Source organism: Peromyscus leucopus, chromosome 11 (genome assembly GCF_004664715.2).
Source record: "Peromyscus leucopus breed LL Stock chromosome 11, UCI_PerLeu_2.1, whole genome shotgun sequence".
Classification (NCBI taxonomy): Eukaryota; Metazoa; Chordata; class Mammalia; order Rodentia; family Cricetidae; genus Peromyscus; species Peromyscus leucopus.
The window spans coordinates 52,705,172-52,718,632 of NC_051072.1; the positions used below are offsets into that span (position 1 = coordinate 52,705,172).

The window sequence follows — 13,461 nt, forward strand, 5'->3', positions numbered from 1 at the left end:
GCCAGAGCACCTTGGTGTCCCCAAGCCTCAAAGGCCCACAGTGGGAGGCCTGGCTGTGAAGGGCGGGAAGACCAAAGCAGGCCACGACTCTGCCTGGCCAGGGAAGGGAGAAGGACGGCAAGGAAACTATGTCCTATGTGAACCTAGCTGGGAATTAGGTGTGGTGACAGATGCATATAGTCACACCAGTCAGGAGGCAGAGGCAGAAAGATTATGAGTTCAAGGCCAGCCTGGGCTACATAGAGAAGCCTATGTGAAGTCCACTCCCAAATCTGGTTGGGAACTGGATAATGAAGTCCAGAGGGGGCCATTTCCTGACAGACAGATGGGAAAAAAAAATGGAACAAGGTCTGGGAGAGTAAAGAGAAGACACCCAGCATGGCGGTGGCCTATTGAAAAGCACATTCTTCCACATCGGCTTTTAGAGTTTGGTTTTAGGGAATCCCACATGTACCCCCAGCTTAGATCCTGATCCTTTTGATTTCCGGCAACTTTGTCCTCATCCCTGCCTGTAGGGGGGTCCCAAATGGAGCCGGCCGCTGTAACTGATTCTCAGATCAGCTCACCCCTCTGTGGACAGTAAGGCTTGACTACCGAACCCCTGAGGGACCCCACACGGTGACTGGCCCAGCTGCAGTGTACGGGAGCTCTCCCTGACTCTTCTGTCCTTTTCCAGGGTGGAGCTTCAGCATGGGCTCAGCCTACCAGTTCCACAGCTGGCGCGTCTTCGTCATCGTCTGTGCGCTCCCGTGCGTCTCGTCTGTGGTTGCCCTGACCTTCATGCCAGAAAGCCCTCGGTTCCTGCTGGAGGTAAGGCCTGTTGTTACAGAAGTGCAAGTAGTCCACACGTACCGGAAAGGCTTCTTTGCTGTTTCCAGGAAACACGTCTGCCTCTTAAGAGCTCCCTTCTCCAATCCTACCAAGAGCATTTTGTAGGGTTTGATTTCACAGAGACACGCTTTAAGCAGAGAGGATGTATAAAGCTGTCTTACAGCCAAAACCACACGTGCTCTTCCCTAAGCAAATAGCTTTCGCTCGAGTAGGGGGCTATTGCTCATTGCTTAATGAATGAAGCATTATTGTGCATAGGTAATATTTCTAGTTGAAGGCTCATTCTTTGAAGTGCTGCTTTATAGTGGTATATATACCTGTGCTTCCGCGGAGAAGAGCTAAACGCATTTGCACGACTACCTTCCATGTGCTCTGAAAACTCCCAGTGGTTGGTTACTGAAAGGCAAAGGGTAGTCCTGTCTGGCTGCTAGCTCTGACTGCCTGTGTGTTTCTTAGGTGGGAAAACATGATGAAGCCTGGATGATTCTGAAGCTAATTCACGACACCAACATGAGAGCTCGGGGCCAGCCAGAGAAGGTCTTCACGGTGAGTCTGCTCCTCAGAGACTCCTCGAGTTGTCTGTAAGGGGCTGAACCTTTAAGACCTCGCCTGTTGTGGAGTCTCTGTCACAATTACTTAGCTCTGTCTTTGCAGTACAAACCCAAGCAGCCATAGAGAATGTCTAAGCCATGGGCCTTGGCTGTGTTCCAATAAAACTTTATTTACACAAATAGGCAGAAGGACCATCCTACCCACACCTATCTAAAACTCCAAGCCACTGTGGTTAGTTAAGTAATAATATTAACCTGAGAGACAGAGTGTAAGCATAAAGATTACAATTTAGGCTCAGATTTATTCTGACCCCCTAGCTCAGTACCAGAGGCATTGGTTGCAGGGATCGCCATTAGATTCTCTTCCTCTTGCTATCACCGACAACTGGCCTCTCTGCTAGGTCACCATCTCTGCTCTGTCAGGTCGCTGCTCCTGCCTCATCTGAAACTCGCTTGTACATGCTGCTTAACCAGGAAATTCAGACTACCCTGGGGTCTTCCAGGTAAAGCAGATGTATCTGAGTTTAAAAATCCAGCTCTGCCACTCACCTGCTTCATAGCCTGAGCAATGAGACCAAGGTTCTGCACCTCAGGTTCTTATCTACAAAGTAATTATAATAGCACTGTGCTGACAGAGTCTTGTGAGGGTCTCAGGAGACACTGTGGATAAGGTTTGTAGCATCCTGTCTGGCACATTGCAAGTTTCCCATAAGAAACAGCCAGTAATACAATACTTGTGTATGTAATATATACAAGAAAGCTGTACAAATGTGTGTACATGTGTATGAGTGTGTGTACATGTGTGCAGGAGCAGTAAGAAGACAAAGACAATATTGTAAAGGTGCTCTCTGATCACACCCTAGGAGCCCAGGACTCACAGAGACTTACATTGTTTACAAACTGTATGACCGTGACAGGCTTCTTGCTAACTGTTCTTATAACTTAAATTAATCCATTTCCATAAATCTATACTTTGCTACGTGGCTCGTGGCTTATCGGCATCTTCACATGCTGCTTGTCATGGCGGCAGCTGGCAGTGACTCCTTCACTCAGCCTTTCACTTCCCAGAATTCTCCTCTCCTTGTCCTGCCAATCAGGTTTTTTTTTTTTTTTTTTTTTTTTTTTTTTTTTTTTTTTTTTTTTTTTTTTTTGGTTTTTCGAGACAGGGTTTCTCTGTGTATGTAGCTTTGCGCCTTTCCTGGGACTCACTTGGTATCCCAGGCTGGCCTCGAACTCACAGAGATCTGCCTGGCTCTGCCTCCCAAGTGCTGGGATTAAAGGTGTGTGCCACCACCACAGCATACCATCCTGCCCTTCTCCTGACACCCACAGGTTTTTCATCTCAGGAGTGATTTTACAAATGCTCATGTGTACACACACACTAAAATGTATACATATATAAGTACACACACCTATATATGTGTGTGTGTATACATACAATATATACATCTATAAATATATGCACTAAATGTGTACATATATGAACATGCACGCAATATATATACATATATAAATATATGTACTAAATGTGTACATATATAAACATACACACAATATATTTACATACACAAATATACACACCAATATATATACATGTATAAATACACATACCTATATAGATACATTTATAAATGCACACATAATATATCTACATCTGTAAGTACACACTATATATACACATATAAATACACACACCATATATATACATATGTAAGTATACACACCAATATATATACATACATAAATACACACATTAAATGTATACATATATAAATACACACAATATATACATATATAAATATACACACCTATATATACATGTATAAATACACACACCAATATATACATATATAAATACAATACCTATATATATACATGTATAAATCCATACACCAATACATACATATATAAATACACACACCTATATATATACATGTATAAATACACACCAAATTTATACATATATAAATACACACTATATACATAGATATAAACACATAATATATATACATATAAATACACACACCATATATATACATACATAAGTACACACCAATATATATGTATATAAATACACATTATATATACATGCATAAACACATACACACTAAATGTATATATATATATATAAGTACACACACCAATATATAAATAATAATTGAAAGACAGCCTAAGCATAAGACTATCCCCCGCGTTTCCTAACAAGCAAGACGAATTCAGTGGATCACATGTTTTCAGGAAAAGTCAACTTCAGTTCTAGTTTATGGAGAATTAATAATTGACCTGACTATAAGGGACTTAGCAATATTGCATGTTATCCTCAATAGCACTTTTATGTAATGGCAAATACCTTTTTTTTTTTTTTTTTTTTTTTTGAGACAGGGTTTCTCTGTGTAGCTTTGCGCCTTTCCTGGAACTCACTCTGTAGTCCAGGCTGGCCTCGAACTCACAGAGATCCGCCTGCCTCTGCCTCCCGAGTGCTGGGATTAAAGGCGTGGACCACCACCACCTTTTTTAAGATTCATTTTTCTCTTATTTGTTTAAGTGTGTTTTGTCTGCATGCATGTGTTTATACCATGTATATACAGTGTCTGCAGAGTTCAGAAGAAGGCATACATAGGTTCCACCAGAACCAGAATTACAGATGGTTGTGAACCACCATGTGGGTGTTGGGAACTGAACCTTGATCCTCTACAACAGCAGCAGGTGCTTCTAGCTCTGAGCATCTCTCCAGGCCCTCCTTTTTTTATTATTGTGTGTATGTATGATGTGTGAGTGTGTTCTCATGTGTGAGGGGGTGCATGTTCACATGTGTGGAGACCAGAGACACCTCAAATGTCCACTTCAGGAATTCCATCCTCATCCTTTGACATGGTCATTCATTGGAGAACACCAGTTAAGCTAGATTTCCTGCCCCAGATCCCCGAATCTGATCCCCACTTCCCCGGCAATGAGATTACACGTGTGTATCAACATGTCCAGCACATTTATGTGGGTTCTGGGGTTTGAACTCAGGTCCTCATGCTTAAAAGGAGTGCTCTCTATTAACTGAGATATCTCCTTCTACCCCAAAGTGGGATTGTTCTTAAAATAAAGAACCACAAGAGGTTAGAGAGATGGTGTCATGGCTAAGAGCACTTACTGCTTTTCCAGAGGAATCTTGCTTGTTAGGAAACTCAGGGGATAGTCTTATGCTTAGGCTGTCTTTGAATTATTATTTATATATTGGTGTGTGTACTTATATATGTATACATTTAGTGTGTGTATTTATATATGTATATATTATGTGTATTTATATGTGTATGTATATTGGTGTGTGCATTTATATATGTATATATATATTGTACATGTATTTATATATGTATATATTGCTGTGTGCTTATATATGTATATATATGTTGTGTGTATTTATATATAGTGTGTATTTATGTATGTATATATAGTGCATGTATTTATATATGTATATATTATATGTATGTATATATTGGTGTGTGTACTTATATATGTATACATTTTAGTGTGTGTGTACACATAAGCATTTGTAAAATCACTCCTGAGATGAGATACCTGTGGGTGTCAGGAGAAGGGCAGGATGGCTGGTGAGTCCTGGGCTCCTAGGGTGGGACCAGAGAGCACCTTTACAATGTTGTCTCTGTCTTCTTAGTGCTCCTACACACATGTACACACACTCATACACATGTACACACATTTGTACAGCTTTGTTGTAGATATTACATATACAAGTATTGTATTACTAGCTGTTTCTTATGGGGAACTTGCAATGTGCCAGACAGGATGCTACAAACCTTATCCACAGTGTCTCCTGAGACCCTGGCAGGACTCTGTCAGTACAGTGCTATTACAATTACTTTGTAGATAAGAACCTGAAGTGCAGAACCTTGGTCTTATTGGTCATGATGAAAAGGGAGGCATTTTGTCTCCTGTCATCCCGTCCCTACTTGCACCCCCTCCCCATTTCTCAATGGCATTCCCCATCACTAAGTCATGTTCAGTTCTTCTGTATGTCCTTTGGATCTGTAGATATCCGCCAGGGTTCTCATGAGTATGCAGAGTTCTTACCAAATACTGCTTCTGTTCAGAGTTGTGTTTTGCTCATTTAAAATAAATAGCCTAAATTCAGCAACTTCAGGGAAGAGCACTCAGCACTTTGAACTCCGTTGCTCTCCACAGGTAAATAAAATCAAAACTCCCAAACAAATAGACGAGCTGATTGAGATTGAGAGCGACACAGGAACGTGGTACAGGAGGTGTTTTGTTCGGATCCGCACAGAACTGTATGGAGTAAGTATGAGTTTCACGACAACCTACATGTCGATTTCTGACATTTCAGGGTAGTCACAAGAGAGACTGACTGTGCCTGTCCCACAAGGAGGACTTGTCCCCTCTGTCTAGCATACCTGCCTCTTGCACTAGGACCAGGCAGCTGGACACTTTCAGCTCAGTGGCTAGCCAGTATGCTCCATCCTGAGGAAGGAAAGTGTCAGGCCAGGAGTTGGAGCGAGGAAAGAGTGTCTTGGTATCTATTGACCTCCAGGAAGCTGAAAACTGAGTGTTGCTAAGTAGGTTGGTTAAGGCCTGTAATTCCAGGTACCCAAGAGGCTGAGGCAGGAGGGTTGAAAGTTCAAGGCCAGCCTGGGAAGCTTAATGAGAACCCGTCTCAATATAAAATATTAAAAAAAAAAAAAAAAAGTAAAAAGGAGGCTTGGGGATGTAGCTCAATGGTAGAGCACTTGTCTAGCATTCGTGAGACCCTGGGGTCCAGTCACTAGTACTGCAAGAAGAAATGGAAGGAAGGAAATCCCAGCCTTTGCGTCTGGATTGATGTTAAGACTTTATATTGTAGCTGAAATTAATTCAGCTCTGTAAAAACTTGACTCTTTTTAATTTAATTTGAGGGAAAGGAATGGGGAGTGGGGTTTGCTATGTAACTGTGAAAGACGACTAACCATCTTGTATTTCACAGATTTGGTTGACTTTTATGAGATGCTTCAACTACCCAGTCAGAGAAAACACCATAAAGCTTACAATTGTTTGGTTCACCCTGTCCTTTGGGTAAGTGACATTTAAATTCTCAGTGGACAAAATCAGCATTGTGACTCCCAGTTGTTACTTTGTCTTTTTTTTTTTCCTTTCTGCATTCTGTTCTCTCTCTCTCTCTCTCTCTCTCTCTCTCTCTCTCTCTCTCTCTCTCTCTCTCTCTCTCTCTCTCTCATTTTCATATGGCCCAATTCTGCTAACTTGCCCAAAAAGGACTTGTTTTTTTCAGTTTACATTTGCTGACAGTCACAGTTTTTATAGCTAATAAACTAACCCTTCTATTGATCTTGCTGGGAAACCGGTCTGACAAACCGAGTGACATTTGGGAAGTCACATCACCTGTGTGCTGCCCTCTGTCCCTCCTCAGCTCGGGGCCCAGCCACACTGGCCGCTCTGCTTCTCCCTGAACTTGACAGTCTGTTTCTGCCTCCAGCTCGGCCTTGGCTGCACCACCCCACCGAAAACACTGTCCCCCAACCCCTTCACCTCTCCTGCATGCGTGTGTCACCTCCTCAGTGACCGCATCCCTGAGTTAGCGCCTTCATCCTCTCTTATCCCCTCTCTCCTTCCCTCTTTTTTCCCTCCTTCCATTCCCTCCTTCCTCCTTTCCTTCCTTTTTAAAACCACCATTTCCTCATCCACTCCCTCTTCCCTTCCCAGCTTCATTATTCCTTGTGGCACTTTCTATTTGATACTATACAAAATGTTTTTTAAGATTTATTTTACTTATTCATGTGTGTGCATGGGCGCGCATGTGCGCATGCGTTACAGACACCAGACTAGAGCGCTGGATTCCTTGGAGCTGGAGTTACAGGTGTTGGCAGAATGCCAGCTTGGTGCATGGGTGCTGCTGGGGTGCAGCAAGGACTAGTAACTGTTGAGTCATCTCTTCAGCTCCCCGAAAGTCTTCTTTTAAATTCTACAGTATAGACTAAAAGAGGGCTGGAGAGCTCACATGGTCATTAAAGACTAAAGCTCACAGCCAAATTTTCAAGATTAAAAATTAGGCCTCCTATTAGTTATTATGCGGCACAATGTTATCATTAAGCAGCACTGTTTACCTTGCAAGAAAAGCCACGGTATGAGAAAACCCACTACAAGAGTTTATTAGGGGAGAGGGAGGAGGTTAGGCCTATGGGAAATGATTGTGCAGGAAGAGAGAGAAGAGATAAGATGGAACCCGCTTTTTATAGGCTCCCACCGCACATGCGCATGTGGGTTTATGTACCTATGCCAGGCATGCACATAGATTGCGTGATCACGCAGCACACAGATTATGTGGGACATAAGGCCCTGGAATGACTAAGCTTCTTGCTTGGCTACTGGACAGCGCATGTGCGGTCATGTAGCTGGAGGAGTGGCCAGAAATTCTATCACCTCCCGTTCTGGAAGCACCATGAAGGAATGGGTTTTATCCTACCATCTTACACACACACACACACACACACACACACACACACACACACACACACACACACAAAGGCCTCAGTAAATAGTTGTTACCATATGAATAAAACTGCCATATACATGTTCTAAGAATGGGTGAGGGTAAAATCCTGGTTTTATTTACTGATACTCGATATCTCTGCCTCAGAATGTGTATGTGAAACCCTGTCACCTCATCTCTATAGAAAAAGCAATGAGATAATAACCCTGCATTTGTCAGGCCCAAAGGATCTGGGTGCCTGGTAGAGCCCAGGATTAACCATACAGGTTCCATCTCTCAGCATCTGTAAACCACAGCAAGCAGATAGGCCCCTTTCCTACTGTTGGCAAAGTGTGATGAAGGGAAAGGGGAACGAATGCTTTGGGCTGGGATCCTGGCAGCTCATTCTGCTAGGCAGCTTGGTCAGCCAGGTGATCTCATTCCCCATTTCCAAATTTGGAGGCTTAGAGTTGGAGGTACAACTGGGTGGTATAACACTTGCCAGGCAGGTGCGAGGGCGTGGCTTCCATCCCTAGTTATGGGGGTGGGGGTATGCTAAGTAAACTCTCCCAACTTCTAAAACATATAATTTTAGAAGAAAGAGATGGAAATGAATAGTATTCGGTTCCTGCCATTACCTTTGGTATGAAAAGGGCAAAGATAAAGAAAAACAAAGTCCTCAATGTAGCCAGTAACCAGTGGATTATCTGGGTAACTTACTCTTTGCTGACTAGAGTTTACGTTTTATCACTTCCTTCCTGGGATCTCAGCACTGCCCACTATTGAAAAGACATTCAGCAAATGTTTGCCAAGTAAATAAAACGTCAGCTAAAACTCCACATCACTGCTGGTGGACTTCCCAAGATAATGTGTTTTCCTTGTCCTCTTCAAGCTTTTGCCTCGTGACTCTGCCTAGCGAGTGACCCCCTGGTGTTATAGCCCTGAGTCATTGCTTGCTCACTGGCCACCCTCACACTCCCACTGCCCTGGTGCATAGTCTGTGAGGAGCATGGGGGTGGAGATCTATGGGACTCTGAGAAGTAACTGTTTGAAGAGTCCCGGTGACGATGAGGAGGAGGAGGAGGAGGATTACAATGACTCATTTGGTCTTTTGGGTACCCATGGTGTGGTAGGCATCCCATTCTATCTGAGCAGCAGCCTGTGGAAGATGGTTAGTCCTCTACCCTGTATAGTCATCCTAAGTGTGGTAAGCCAAGACTGAGCTGAGGGGCCCAAGTTCACGCTGCAGGCAAATGACAAGACCAGGACTTGAATTCAGTCTACTTGCAAACCACTTCCTCCCTTGAGTGTCACTGGAGTAAACTACAAGAAAACTGGAGCATATAACAGAATTATCAATTCCCTGGGGTACTCCACCCCAGATGCATAATATCCTGGATCGGGCCAGGTTCGTGGACATGGATCCAGGGATCACAATTTGGAAACGACTGCCTGTTGCGAATACAATTTGATCCACTTATTCTTTTTAATATTTTCTGGTAGTGACACCCATAGAAGAGAAAGAACAGGCAAATTTAATTTTAATACTGTTTTATTCAACTCATTATGTCCAAGTAGTATCTATGATCAATATAACATTATTAATAAATGATTTTACATTCTTTTTTTTTTCATAACTCTTGAAAACTCGGTGCTACCGACACATCACCAATTGGACTGGCCACCTTTTAGGGGCTTGGTGGCTGCTTGTGACCGGTGGCTCCTGGGCTGAACAGCCTGGCAGCATGTCACAGCTTTTAGAGTCGCCCATTAGAGATCGTGAGACAGAGAGTGGGAATAACCTGGATAGTCAGGCTACTCAGCTAGTGGAGTGCTGGTCTGGTATGCATGAAGCCCTTGGTTTGATCCCCCAGCACCTGGCAAGCATGTGTGGTGGCATGTGCCTGTGATCCCGCCAGCGATGAACTGGAGGCAGGAAGCCTGAAAGTTCAAGGCCTTCCTCGGCTACAGAGTGAAGCGTTAATCTAATCAATCTTTATCAATAAAAAATCGGGAGTCAGATATCAGGGTAAGAACCTGAAAGATCAGAGAAGCAGGGAGCAGCCGCCAGCCACTTCCTACCTCTACCGTTCCTCTGTCCTCGATCCTCTCTCCGCCCCGCCTCACTACTTCCTGTCTCCTCTCTGTCTACAGTCCTCCACACCTCTATGGTTAATTTTGGTCAGCTAGTGGCTAGCTCCGCCCTCTGACTCCAGCAAGCTCCATTTGTCAGAACACAGTCAAAATATCAGACAACAACATGGAACATCTGAGGCCATCTGGGCTACAGGAGACCTGGTCTCAGAATGAAAGACAGGTGTGAGGGAGAGAAGGCTGGGGGAGGGGAAAAAGAGGGGAGAAGGAGAAGAATGGAGCAGAGGAGGAAAGAGGGGAGAAAAGAAACCCCAAATGTCCCTTTCTGCTGTCTTGATTCCCTCTGGGAAATATGACTCCTGCTCCAGACTAACAGTGTCACAGTCATATAGGAAACAAGAATGATGCTCCATTAGTAAAAGAGGCCTTGCTGGGCGTTGGTGGCGCACGCCCTTAATCCCAGCACTCGGGAGGCAGAGCCAGGCGGATCTCTGTGAGTTTGAGGCCAGCCTGGGCTACCAAGTGAGCTCCAGGAAAGGCACAAAGCTACACAGAGAAACCCTGTCTCGAAAAAACAAAACAAACAAAAAAAAAAAAGAGGCCATCCTGTGAGCTCTTCCCTCGTGGATCCCAGGACTCTGTTCTACCAGGCTAGGAGACAGGGTTTCGAGCCCAAGTTGGTATGAATGACATCAGGGCCAGCATGCCATGTGTTTCGATCTACTTATGTTGCCATGACAACATCCCACAGCCTAAAGTCCTCACCTCTCAATACTGTGACGTGGGATTTAGGATTCGGTTTTGAAGGGGACACACTCAGACCATAGCGCTATGTGTGGTGACAGGTTGAGATTCCTATCTCTTCCCAAAGGGCTTCAGGAATTACAGACCTGGTGGCTCCAGCTGTCTCTCCCCCTTGGTTTTGCAAGGAGGGGTGGGCAGTGTACCAATTACTGTGTGATGATGTGTTCAAATGTTTCAAGGGGCCAGTAGTAACTGGAAGTGCTCCTAAGAACCACTGCCACTCTGAATATGTCAGGAGGCCTTGTGTACATGTTACAAACACATGTTTCTTTGCCTTTGCAGGTACTATGGATTGTCTGTCTGGTTCCCTGATGTCATTAAACATCTGCAGTCTGATGAGTATGCCCTGCTAACCAGAAATGTGCAAAAAGATAAATATGCAAACTTCAGCATTAACTTTACCATGGAAAACCAGATCCACACGGGAATGGAGTACGAGAATGGCAGGTCGGGAAACGTTGACATAACTTGCTAGCTAGTCACAAACACCGGCTTCGTGGTGGTGTACAATTGATAATAACCAAAGCCTGCAGGGTTTTCAATTGAATTATTAGTTATTTGGGGATAGATTTTAATCATTTAAAATCCACTTCAAAGATATGCCCATGTCAGTTACTTCAACCCAGTGCAGAAACTGGCAGAGAACCAATCATGTGCCTCTTGGAATTTGAATGAAAAACAACAGAGTCACTTCTGAGATCCACTTTGCCTCTTGTTCTCTGAGCAGCAGAGCTAACAGCCCAGGATGAGAAGAGAGCTTGGAGGCCCTTGAAGACCCATGCACAAGTTAGGGAAGAGAGGAGGGAACCGCATGAGGAAACAGGAAGGGCCAGACAGAGAGAGTAGAGAAATGGGGATGTAAGTGGCAGTATCCCATCTCTGAAAGCGGCTGCATTTCAGGTCTCCACTGTACAGATCAAGAGCTGGATTTCAGTGTGTCAGAAAGCCTGTCAGTTGGGAGCGGCAATGGTCTCCCCAAGTGAAGGGCTGTGAATACAGTGGAGGGTTAGCAAGGATAAGCACACAACTAGGCTGCCTCTTAATGTTAGGTGAGCCAGGGGCTCAGGGAGGTGGGTCTGCCTCATCTTGTCAGAGAGAAAGACGGAGAGACAAGGGAATCGTGTTCATTTACATATCATCAGAGCAGAAATCGCTGATATGAACTCGCAGCAGCTCATTATTCCTAGGAAATTGTCTTAATTTTTAAAATGATGAATTTTTTTTAAAATTCCAAGATAATCGTTGCTGGGCGGTGGTGGCGCATGCCTTTAATCCCAGCACTCTGGAGGCAGAGCCAGGCGGATCTCTGTGAGTTTGAGGCCAGCCTGGTCTACAAAGTGAGTTCCAGGAAAGGCTCCGAAGCTACAGAGAAAAATCCAAGATAATCAAAATTGCCGAAGGCAAAAACCGTTCATTAAGATGAAAAAGACTTGTGGGATGCTTGTGGCCTGGATAATGGATACTTGCCAGTATGGGGGGGAGGAGGGGAGGGTGTCATTATTCTAATTAGCCATCTAATAAGAGGCCTAATCATCTTTTGGGGAGGTGTATGATGGTTTTGTTTATCAGCAAGTTTTTCAATAATAAAATTTATGAAATTAAAAGAAGAAAGCATACCACTCAGTGGAAAATGGATGAATGGAGGCCGTCATGGTAGGAGAAATAAACCACCATCCGGAGAGACCCAACCATAACCCATGCATGCGGCCTGCATCTGACTCACTCACCCACCTGAACCACTGATGACCTGCACGTGTATTTCAAGGGAACTTGAGCATCAAATTCTGTGATTGTGGGATAAATATTTGTTTTGAAAAGTACTGTTCTTCCGTTAGAAATTTCTAAGATACAGTGGGTGTGGTGGTACATACTTATAATACTGTATAACTATATATAATAACACAGGGGATGGAGAGCCAGGAGGTGGCGGGTTCGAGTCTAGGACAGCACATAGTATGTACCACAAAGTAGGAACGTGTTCAAAATAACAACAAAAAGAACATTTTTAAATATTGTTTGTGTCTGAGACAGTCATAATTTTAGTAATATTTATAAACATTCTAAGCTAGATGTCTAGTTTACTAACTAATGTTCAGTATATTAATAATATAATAATTAATAATTTTAACAATTCTGCTGAAAATCCTTGAGCTGGATGTGATGACACACACCTGGAATCACAGCACTTGGGAGGCAGAGGCAGAAAGACTGAGGTTGAGGCCAGCCTGGGCTCTCTAGCCAAAATCTGTCTAAAAAGACCAAACACCAGGCTGAGGAAATGGCTCCATGTGTAAAGTACTTCCCATGAAAGCCTGATGAAGCCACACAAAAGCCAGACCTGATTACATGCACATTTATAACCCCAACACTCCTTTGGAGAGATGGGGGTGAAGACAGAAAAATCACTGGACACTCCCTGACCAGCTAGCCTGGGCTATGTGCAGTGAACAACAAGGAGACCTTATTCCAACAAGGACTATTATTAGAACAGCACTAGAGAGTCTTCTCTATCCTCCACACGTGTGCCATAGCACCAACATGCCTACACTTCTTCATGCACACAAAAGTGCATGTGCACACATAGGGGGAATTTTTTTAGGACCCCAAAGAAAAACCTTGCAAACATATATTTTGTATTTGAAACATTTATTTTACATGACAGAAGAAAGGTTTTGTCTTTCAAAAGAAATTTGTAAT

The 13,461-nt window shown here is 43.7% G+C and overlaps 1 protein-coding gene across 2 annotated transcripts in view; it reads left to right on the top strand.

Annotated features, from left to right (window-relative positions):
* Window positions 1-13,461, top strand: part of Sv2c (synaptic vesicle glycoprotein 2C) — a 179,509-nt gene that overhangs the window by 144,513 nt on the left and 21,535 nt on the right. For both annotated transcript variants that reach the window (XM_028871674.2, XM_028871676.2), the window contains 5 exons: window positions 677-810; window positions 1,288-1,377; window positions 5,574-5,684; window positions 6,367-6,455; window positions 11,047-11,211. In XM_028871674.2, the coding sequence (XP_028727507.1) occupies window positions 677-810; window positions 1,288-1,377; window positions 5,574-5,684; window positions 6,367-6,455; window positions 11,047-11,211 (589 nt within the window). The remainder of the gene's footprint in view (window positions 1-676; window positions 811-1,287; window positions 1,378-5,573; window positions 5,685-6,366; window positions 6,456-11,046; window positions 11,212-13,461) is intronic.